At 36.0% G+C, this 12169-nt stretch overlaps 1 protein-coding gene across 4 annotated transcripts in view; it reads left to right on the forward strand.

Moving 5' to 3' along the window:
- Positions 1 to 2463: 2463 nt before the first annotated feature.
- Positions 2464 to 12169, forward strand: part of LOC115216990 (membrane-associated protein Hem) — a 99841-nt gene continuing 90135 nt past the window's right edge. For all 4 annotated transcript variants that reach the window (XM_029786485.2, XM_029786487.2, XM_029786486.2 and 1 more), the window contains exon 1: positions 2464 to 2753. In XM_029786485.2, coding sequence (XP_029642345.1) covers positions 2649 to 2753 — 105 coding nt within the window. In that variant the 5' untranslated portion in view covers positions 2464 to 2648. The remainder of the gene's footprint in view (positions 2754 to 12169) is intronic.

Genomic DNA, 12169 nt, shown 5'->3' on the forward strand with positions numbered 1-12169 from the left:
GACATTAAATGATGATGATTATATATATATATATATATATATATAATATATATATATATATATATATATATATATATATGCACACACACACATATATATATGTATGTATTAGTCAAGCATGTCTTGACTATAATATATATGTATGTATGTATGTATGTATGTATGTATGTATGTATGTATGTATGTGTGTATGTATGTATGAATGTGGGTGTGTATGTGTGTGGGTGTGTGTGTATATATATATATATATATATATATAATATATAAATTAGAGAAAAGCCACTATTATGCAATTCAAACAATAATGGATATAAACCAAATCATAAATAAAAAATAAAATATATTTTAAAACAAATAACTAGATCACAAAAAGTACAAAAATGAATAAACAATATATAATAAGGAAAATATTGTTTATTCATTTTTGTACTTTTTTTGATCTAGCTATATGTTTTATAATATATTTTATTTTTTCTTTATGATTTGGTTTATATCTATCATTGTTTGAATTACATAATAGTGGTTTTTCTCTAATTTATATATATTATATATTTATATTGTGAAATTTGATTTAATACTAAATTGAATTTTTCCCTGTAAGTTTGGAGTTATAATCCCTAGTATTATACACACACACACACACACACACACACACACACACACATCATCATCATCATCATTGTTTAACATCTGCCTTCCATGCTAGGGTGCGATGGGTAAATTGTTGCCATTTTATATTTCTAATTTGGTGCTTGGACATTGGTTTTTTTCTTTTATTTTGTTGACTACACATTATAGTAGGGTCAGCTGGGCACTGTCTGTGAGAAAAACACACCATGATGCAATTCCCTCTGCCAGAAATTTGGAAACAACTTGCTGTACTGCTTGGCATTCATGCCGGAAGCTCCAATACAAACACTTCAGAGTATTTGGGTGTCAATCTGAGGAAAGTGCAATCTGAAAACATATACCAAGAGTGATAAAAATCAGAAATCTAGTCAACATCATGGTGTTTGGAGTGATCACTAATGATGGCGATGTTATGCCTGCATTCATCTTACCACACAGCCTCACACTCAACACGGAGGCCTACATCAAGTGGCTGGAGGAGGTAGTGCTGCCCTGAGTCAAGAGAGTGACTGGTGGAAGACCCTATATCTAGCAACAGGACTCTGCACCATGCCACACAAGCAGGAGAACCTAGTCATAACTGTCAGACAATTTCTGCAACCACATCACCCCTAACATCTGGCCACCTAACTCCCCAGACTGCAGTCCCCTTGATTAATACATGTGAGGCACAGTTGAGCAAGAGACCAACAAAACTCCTTGTAATACCAAAGATGAACTGAAGGCAAGGATTATGGCAGCATTCACCAACTTAAGCAAGGAGACCGTCCAGAAGAGTTGTAGGAGATTCCGAAGTCATCTGGAGGCCAGGGTTGAAGCCAAATAGCAATTTTATTGAATAAATTTACTCTTTAGTATTTAAAGATATTTTTATGTAATTTTGGTAAATATATCTGTTAAAATGAGATGTCTGTTATTTTCATTTTTGCATAATTTAGACGACAATTTATTCACCAGACCCTGTATATAGGCTTCACAGAAAAATATTAGTTGAGTTCGTAGTGTAAAAAGAGATTACATAAATGATAATGGAATAAGGAATTATGTCATGGACTTCATTAGCTTACAACTGTTTCAGTGATAAGATGCAATGCACTGATGGTGAAGTGCTTGTATGTCACCTTTTAGCTTTCTCAGAGTGGATTTTCCGCTCAAACTCGATTTGCATTTTGGTGATGTTTCCCAAATATATAAATGCTTTCCTAAATAAAACTGAATTTCACTTTTGTAGCTCTGATGAAGCTATAAAATCATGCAGAAGCACTCCACTATGAGTGCATTGCATCTTATACCAGAAACAGCTTTAAGCTAATGAAGTTCATTACATAATGTCTTATTCTCTTGTCATATTTAGTTTCTGATATTTACGTATATATGTATATATATTTACATATATATGTATATATATATATTTATATATATATATATATATATATATATATATATATATATATATATATATATATAGGGAGAGAGAGAGAGAGAGAGAGAGAGAGAGAAAGAAAGAAAGATAGATAGATAGATAGATAGATAGATAGATAGATAGATAGATAGATAGATAGATTAGATTGATATGTACGTTTCTATGTATATATAATATATATATTTATGGACGCCTATGTAAATATATGGAGGTATATACATAAATACATACATATATATATATACATATATATAATACATATATATATATATTTATATATAATATATATATATTATAAAAATAGATAGAAAGAGAGAGAGGGAGAGAGAGAGAAGAAGAAGGAGTGAGGGAAGGAGTGGAAAGCGAGCGAGTAATAGAGTGGTGAGAGTAAGAGTTGGTTGTTGTGTGTTTTTTAACGGGGGACAAGTGGCATTGTGACCGTGTGGCGAGCCTCGCTGTGGTGTGAGATCAAAAAGTGAGCCTGCTATGGCGTTTATTTAGGGCGATGAACATTTCTGGTCCAACTTGTTTCACATCGATTCAACTACAACAACAACATCAACATCAACATCATCTTCTGTAGAACACAAGAAAGATGTCGAGAGCTTTGGTACCCAGTCAGCAGAAGATTGCTGAGAAACTCACCATCCTAAATGATCGCGCAAATGGGATGCTTATTCGGATCTACAACATCAAAAAGGTTCGCCACGACTCCCTTCACGTCTCGCCTTTATTTTCGTTCTCTCTCTCTCTCACTTGCCTCGTCGGCCCTTCGTTTACAATTCCACTTACATCTTCTACAATATATATATATAAATCATTTCCTTCCTTATCTTTCCTCTCTCTTCGCTTCCATTCCTTTCCTCTCACGTCTCTCCTTTCTTCTTCTTCTCTCTTTTAATTCTTCTTCTTCTCTCATCGTCTCCCTTCTGTCATCTGCTTCCTTCATAAATGTCCTTCCTGTTCCCCTTTTATTTTAATCAAACACCTAACGACATTCTCTCCAGATATCTTCCAAGAATTCGTTTTATGAAAATTGTTTTCAGTTGTCGACCATCCTTTATTTTCACACGAAAACCTCTTCTTCGCCTTCTTTCTCTTTCTCTCACTGCGCCCCTCCTCCTCCCCCCTCCTACCCTCGCCTTCTACACACACACACACACAATATATATATATATATATATATATATATATATATATATATATATATGTATATATATACATATATATGTATATATATATATATATGTGTGTGTGTGTAAGCATATATATATATATATATATATATACATATTTATGTATGCATACATCTATATGTACATGTCTGTATAAAAATGTGTGTGTGTATATATATATATATATATATTGTGTGTGTGTGTAGATAGCTAAATATGCATAGATAGATAGATAGATAAAAAACCGCACTTGCCGAAACTTCGAAATAGCTGTCTTACACACACACACAGATTTACGTGTGTGTGTGTTTGCGTGTGAATATATACACACACACACACACATGCATACACACAAAAAGCGATCTCTCCTTTCCTCTCTTCCCTTACACATTCATGTTAAATACATCAGATTTATTTATTTTTTGTGTCCAGAATTTATCCAACTCTGCCGACCGTTCGTTACTTCTCTGTTTTTATAATCTCCATCATCATCATCATCATCGTCATCACTATCCCCATCATCATCTCTCTCTAATCATCACGATGGATTTGCTTCAGTTCGATCGCTGCTCTTTCAGTCTTCATCAAACTCTCAGCTTGTCTTCTGTCATTTGCTTTGTCTGTTTATATAAAATGTATTTTAATATTGTTATTTCTCTGGTGTTAGCTCAAAAATGGTTGTGTGTGTGTGTGTGTGTGTGGAGGTTACCCGAAAAGATTTCAATGATAATGACATTAATAATGCAGATAATATTAAATAAATAAAAAACAGTCGAGTAAATATTATTGTCTCATTATTTACTGTACAAAATTCTGCAAAATGGAATATTTAATTAACCTAGTCTAAATATTATACACACATATGTACACACACACACATATATATATATTCTCTCTCTCTCTCTCTCACACGTTTATATATGCATGTATACAAAGATTCATTTATGTATGCATACATCTATATGTACATGTCTATAAAAATGTGTGTGTGTGTATATATATTATATATAATTTTTTTATCGAGAGTGTATATGTATATGTCCACCCCCATGTGTGTGTGTGTGTATAGTCATAGCTTGATCGTGTACGTATATACACACACACCCTCACCTATGTGTGTGTGTGTGTGCAGTCTTAATAATCTATTCTCTGATAAATCTTCTCCAAGACAAATGTCGGTGTAAAGATTCCTTTCCGTTGTTACCAAAATGTTGATATCTCTCTAAACCTTGATTGGTCTTCAACAAAACCAAGCAGGAGACAGCAGTTCTAGTCGATATCAAAACCATTTCTATAAACTTCCATACCCAATCCGCCACACTCACTCCACAAACTGGCAAAATACAATTCCTTCTCTTCCTCCTTCTTTGCTCCACCATCGTCGTCATCGTCATTATTATTATTATTATTATTATTTTATTATTATTATTATTATTATTATTATCATTATTATCATTATTATATATCTATATCTCTCTCTCTATATATATATTTCTATTTTGTCATTTGTATTTTTAAAATGATTTCCTCGATTGCGTGGGTGGTTGTTCGATTTTTCTCTCCCAGATCTTCCAAACAAACCCACTTCATTTCCAACTTTTACATCCTTTTCTCTCTCACATTATTATTTGCTCGATTTTAAAAATTATTATTTAATAACCTGCCAAATACACTTCAGATCGCCGCGTATTTTGCTTCTATTTTTATTATTATTTTTATAAACTTCCTATATATATATATATATATATTATATATATATATATATATATATATATATACACACATACACACACACACACACACATTTATATTTGTATCAGTTTTCTCGTTGTGTTTTTTCTTTCTGTCTTGTAGTTGTTGTTACGTCATTTTGGTGAGGCAACACCCAAACTTAGACATTTTTGGTTCCGTAACTCTGAGTCTCACATACCACCTGCTACTCTGTTTCTAACCTCTCTTCTAATTTCTTTAGTTACACATATATATATGCGTGTGTGTGTACACACACATATAAATAGAATATTAGCATTCATTCGTACACATTTCACATATCTTCGTGTGTGTGTGTGTTAGTATTGTTGTGGTATGTCATTAGTCTGCTGCACATTAAAGAATTTCGGAACAACGGCTTCATTAAAAATACGAAACAGATGTTCTGGGATCATAAGAACTAAGAAATAGTAGTGCTGTCGCTATTTCTGGTTGCATCATTATCGCAACCATGATGATGATAGCGATGGTGATGATGATGATGGTTTGTGGCAGTAAGAATACTCTTTATAATCCGCATCTATAAATTGAATATATTAGGATGTCTCACTTCTTTCGTTGTTGTTTAGCCCCGATTGAACGTTCCAGAGGTGACCACTCTGTCCTTTAAAGAGACTAGGTGGGTCTTTGAGTGAGATTTGACTGTTATTTTTGGTAGGTTTATCGACCGCGTCCACACTTCCTCGTTATTTTAATGCCGATATTACAGTTATGTTGGTGATATCTCTTTGATATTACAGCTACATTAATATCTATTTGATATTGCTGTTATGCTGATAATATCAATTTAATATTACAGTTATCTTGATATCTGTTTTATATTAATATCCTTTTAATATCGCAGGTATATTAATGTTTTATAATATTACAGTTATATTGATATTTGTTTAATATTACAATTATATTGAGGATATCTGTCAGCTTCTGTGCAGCTGTAGCCACAGATGCAGACGTGTCTGTGTGGTTAGGAATTTTACTTCTCAATCACATGGCTTTAAGGGTGCATTGGACAAGTGTCTACTATAACCCCAGCCTGATCAATGCCTTCTGACGAAAACTGAGAGAAGCCCACCGTGAGTGTACACACACATCACTGTGTTGACCAGACTATCGGATGATGTTTTACACCGCTGATCACAGTGTGCTTCCTCACATTGTCGTAACTTTCGAATGATCTTTCACCACAAGCTTGTGGGGCAGACCAACATTACCCGTGAACAGAATGCCAGACCGTTGCAGCGTTGCCCAGTTACAGCTGGATGGACTGGAGCAATGTGGAATGAAGTGTTTTGCTCAAGAACACAATGCATCACTCAGTCTGGGAATTGAAACCATAATCTTGCAATTGTGAATGCAACACCGTAACCACTAGGCCTTGCACCTACAAACATATATACACTTACATATATGTGTGTGTGAATATTTCCAAGGCTCTGCTTGGCTAATGTCCTCCTCACTTGCCACTCAACTACAAACAGTGACATTCCACCGTTTGTGGCTCGGCCGCAACTGGTGAAGTCTGTTGGCATTTCCTGTGAATAAATCATCCATTAATCTCTGCACTTTCGAATCTCTTTGGTTGAAAAAAAGGTAAAGGTTAGTGACAGGAAGGGCATCCTACCTCAATTACCTTTCGTCTAAGCCATGCTAACAAGGAAAAACAGACATTACACAAACAAATGAAGGAACTGATATAACGGGAATAAGGGTTTGGGTTTGTCTTCCCACAGTTTTTGTGATTTTTAATTTTTTTTAAAATAATTATAGAATAATTAAATTAATGTAAGACACACAGTCTCTTAAATGTTATTCTTAGTTGTACTAAAAGAAATTAGTGACTGTATTAGCACAATGTAGACATATGGTAGATGAACAGGCGGGTGTGTAGGTGGGTGCTTGACCTGTTATCAAGTCTGTTGTGTCTCAGATTTGTTTTCTACTTTGTATCTTCCTTCTTTACAACAATCTGTGTCCATCCATTTCTACACAGATGGCACCATCCTTCACACTGCCCTAACTGCCAAGCACCTTCTACATGCAAACTAAGCACTTCACATCAGCCATTCTTAATCATTACACACATAGAAAAATAAAGTCCCACTCCAGCCCTTCTGAATATAAACTGTAGACCACAACCAGAGCCCTCAAGGCCTTCTACCTCAGCCTCATTGAGGAGCTTTCTTGGTAAACACAAACACTGACTTTCCTCTACAGAGCCAGAAGATATTTCATCCCACAACAATTACTAATGACACTACAAATCCCGGCTGATATCCACAGTGGTGTGTTGTTGTTACTGTTGATAGTCACACACAACACACACTAGATTTCATAAAAAAAGGGGCTCTTTGAATGGTTTTTAAAAATGGATCACAACACATTCCACATCTGACTCACAAACATACTGTCCCATCTCTCTGTCTTTTTCTTTTGTTACCATAGTGATGCTCCCAGCTCACCTGGCTTTCCTCCTCCTCCTCCTCCTCTTATTCCCCATCACACTCTCCATTGATCTCACTGGTCTCAGAGGACTCCCGATCATCATCAGCATGGTTTTTTTTTTCTTTAGACCTGTCATGGGTAGACTGCAGCCCTCAGGACTTTCTGAATGACATGCTAAATGAAAGAATTACTTTGAATGTTTTTGAGTAGTGCAGCCCACCTGATGGCGAGCCATGCCTCATGCAACCTGCTTCTTGGAAAAGGTTGCCCAGATGCAATTTTCACCAAACTGAAAAGAAACTTGCCAAATCTCCTTCTATACTCCTAGAACTCTTATATCGTGCTAGAGACATTATGTAGCAAAGCTAGATGGTTGTGGTTTGTTCTGTGTTGATCCTAAGTCTACCTAATCAGAACAGATCTGTGGTTAAACAACAGCAATGACAAATCACAGATATTCTTTTCTCTGTGTAAAACAGGATACTCTAGATTAACTACCATCTTCTTACTTTATCAAGACTAAATCTTCAAATATTTTTACATTCTTTATGTTTGTTCTCTCAATACTTACAACTTTATTCAGAAGCTGCAGGATAAAGTAGTTTTAGTGAAGGGCATCGTGCTTTGCTATTTACTCTTTTCTGTGAAATAATCAGTTTGTTTTGTTCTCGTTAATGTTTTTGTTTGCACCTTTATTTACTGCAAGCATCTGAAATATCATTAACACCTGGCAGCGTTGCACTAATGAATGTCTGATGTCTTTTGAAGTAATCACTTCAGTCTGAAATATTGCTTGTGAAAACAGGTTGTTTCCCGGCTGAATACATTTGTTCTGTTTAATACATTACATCAACAAGGGGTCTTCTATGTGTTTGGAAGACTTGCTAGAAATATCAGCCAATTTCCCTCAAGTCACACTTTGCTATGTTAGAAAAGGAAATACATATTAGAGGGTGCAGTCCATCAGAAATCAATGGAATGGTCACAGCTGGAATGGCTTTGGTTATTGGTCTGTCTGATCAAGACTACCTAAACAACAATTTATTGACACTAAATGCTGGACTGCATTTAAATCCATTAATTCGTCCTAAATGACCATTTGCCTATTAAATATTTTACTTAATCCACTCTCCCTGGCAATTACTGAACACTGACCAAACCCACCTCACCCAAATAGACACTGCTCTACCCCTTCTTTCACATTCAGAAATAAAATAAGCTCTATTATGTTTATTATATAGCTGTAGTGAGTTCAAATCCTGCTACGGTCAACTTTATCTTTCATCCTTCAAGAGCTGATACAATAAAAATGAATCCTGTCCCAGGCTTCATTTAATCAATTACATCTTTGCTTAATTGGGTGGCTTTGGGATTTTGCTATCAATAATGATAATGGTGAAGGTGATGATGATGATGATGGTGGTGGTGGTGGTGATAATGGTTTCAAATTTTTGCACAAGGCCAGCAAGTTTGGGAGAGGGGCAAGACCCCAGTGTTTATCTGGTACTTATTTTGTTGACCCCCAAAAGGATGAAAGGCAAAGTTGACCTTGGTGGAATTTGAACTCAAAATCTAAAGATGGACAAAATGCTGCTAATTGTTTTGCCCAGCATGCTAACAACTCTGCCAGCTGACCACTTTAATAATAATAATAATAATATTAAGTTTGCATAATATATGTGACACATAAAAGGCATCCATGCTGGTGACACGTAAAAGGCACTGGTACACTGTGTGGAGTGGTTGGCATTAGGAAAGGCATCCAACCATAGAAACCAAGCCAAAACAGACTGGAGCCTGGTGCAGCTCTTTGACTTTCCAGTTCCAGTCAAACTGTCTAACCTATGCCAGCATGGAAAAAAGTACCAGTCACATACTGGAGTCAGTGTAATTGGCTAACAATCTCCCTCTAAAATGCCTGCTCCTCTGCTTCAGTAACATTATTATTATTATTATTATTATTAAGGCGGTGAGTTGGCCGAATTGTTAGCATGCCAGGCAAAATGCTTAGCAGCATTTCATCTACCTTTATGTTCTGAGTTCAAATTCCCCTGGGGTCGACTCTGCCTCTCACCCTTTCAGGGTTGATGAAATAAGTACCAGTTATGCACTGGGATCAATGTAATCGACCACTTGTTTCCACCCCCAAATTTCAGGCCTTGTGCCTTTAGCAGAAAGGATTATTATTATTATTTAACTGATCAATGGCATAGTCACCAAAGCACTGGGCAGACTGTCTTACCTTGTTTAGTTACAGTCTTCTATGTTCTGAGCTCAAATCTCACTGCGGTCAACTCTGCACTTTAAGGTTGATAACATAAATAATAATAAAGGCTCAATTTATTTGACCCCCATATTCTTCCCAAAATTTCTGCCCTTGTTCCTGTGTTAGAAACCCTTTGATTTTTTTTCAGTTCTGTCAAAACCAACGAACTAACTTACAACTAGTTTTTACTGAACGTTCTTCCTCACACTCCATAAAAGGTGTGCAAGGGAGGGCTGTGGCGTTGTTGATCCATCTCATAACAACAATGGTGACCTTCATGTTTTAATAATAGCTTTGTTGTTCTTAATATTAGCATGTGGGGCAAAGTGCTTAGCCGGATTTTGTCTGTCTTTATGGTCTGAGTTCAAATTCCACCAAGGTTGACTTTGCCTTTCATCCTTTTGCAGGTTGATAAAATAAGTACCAGTCAGGCACTGGGCTCAAAGTAATTGACTTAACCCCTTTCTCCAAAATTTTTGGCCCTGTGCCAAAATTTGAAACCATTATATCTGAAAGAGGACTGTAATCTCATTATTATTTAATAACTGAGTATTTTTCCTTCATATATTTATATGAGAGAGGACTGCAGTTTCCGAAATATATTTTAATATATTTTGCTGTTAATTGTTGAATATGAAAGGCAACATTCATTATGTGTTTTATCACAAAGCAAGTGACAATATTGTGAGTTGACCATTTTTGAAAATAGCATTTGGTCGTGGGTGGAATGGTGAAATATTTTAGAAATAATGTTTTCATGATGATTTAGTTTAAATATAGCTTCATTACAGATCTCTTCTATAGTTGAGTCATAAAAAAGAAAAAGCCACCATTCAAAGCATATTAACTATTTTACTACATAAACACAATAAGATCATCAACACTCTTTTGTGAGTGACATTCTTTTCTTATTTGGAAATGTGGCACGCAGCTACGGAATTCTTTGTTTGGTCATTTGGGATGTGCTTTCCATGCCAGCAGGGGTTCAGTGGAGACAGGATTTTGCCACAGGATGCACTTCCTGTCACCAACCCTTACAGATTTTTTTATACCACAGTTCTTCAAAAGTACAAACCAACCCAAGATTAATGTCAGCGAGGAATGTCAACACTCATCCAAAGTCACGGGGCAGTGGTGGGGGGTCAGCATTTATACATGTATGTATACACACACACGTACATGTGCATATATATCTATGTGTGTTGAAGAGCTCCCTACAGCTTCCGTCTACCAGATTTCCTAACAAGGCATTGGCCAGGCTGGAGCTGTTGAAGAAGACACTAACCATAGGTGCCACACAGTGGAATGGACTCTATAATTTTGTGGCTGTAAGGTGAGCTCCGTAACCAACCAGAGTAGAAATTTCTATCCTTGAATTCTTCTTTTGCAACCACAAACCAATAACAAAGACTGATTACTGTTGCTCAGTCTGCTAGAAATAGCAGCCAAACTTCCTTTGACACCATCTTTACTACTTAAATAAAAGGAAGGCCATATTGGACAATGTAATCTTGGATATTCTGTGCTGAAGAAGAATATGAAAATCACAGTATCTCTGTGATCATAGGTGTGTCTACTTGATCAGGTCTGACTCAGGGCTAAATTAGTTCTGCTGCAACTATTACTGCTGCTGCTTACTCCGTGTTTGAGAAAGGTGTTAATCATTCTAGCCAAGCTGGTGGGGGGGGGTTAATCCTTCAAAAACTTTTAAATTTGACATAATTTTAATATTTGCATCTTTAGTTTTGGTTGTTGTTATTTTCTTGCTGCTGATGTGTTGTGGGTCAATGATTTCTGCAAGTTGTAGGTTTTTCCCTGTTCCTAGAAACGGTAGATATTCAATATTCATAATGGACAACTGGAAGGATGGCTTTCTTAGTTGTGACATTGTCTATGGAACTCCTCCCACCCTCTCTCTCTACCTGGCATTTAAGGCAGTAAAGTTAGGAATAGATTTAAAGATTTTTTTCAATTGTCCTCACAAAATTGGCAGAGAACCAATAAAATGGTATTAAAGTGTGTGTTTCTGTGTATCACAAAACCATTGCCGTGTGACACCAGTGGTGGTAGTAGTAATAATAATAGTAGTAGTAGTCGTAGTTTGGACTGTTCATGCAAAAAGAAGAATGAAATGAAGAGGTTTAAGTCACAATTGGTGTCTTTAATGTGTAGGGGGTAAAGTGGTGACGAGGGGTGGTAATATTTTGTGAAGAGGAGAGAAGTTTGGTTGGGCAGTTAGGGGCAGAAATGATGGTGGCTAGGGTTGTGTGGTTTGTGACTTTTGGGGACAAAGTTGATGGAGGAAATTCCAAGTAATGTTACAATGTGGTTACCCCAAGGGTTTAGGAGAAGACAAGGTCCCATACTGTGGAGAAACTTCTCTCAGTTATGTCATCTTGTAATTCTTGGTTAGCATCATCTATTTAGATAGTAGTGCTATTTAAATACCAAAGTCATTCTGTA

The sequence above is a fragment of the Octopus sinensis genome, linkage group LG11 (genome assembly GCF_006345805.1).
Source record: "Octopus sinensis linkage group LG11, ASM634580v1, whole genome shotgun sequence".
Taxonomy (NCBI): Eukaryota; Metazoa; Mollusca; class Cephalopoda; order Octopoda; family Octopodidae; genus Octopus; species Octopus sinensis.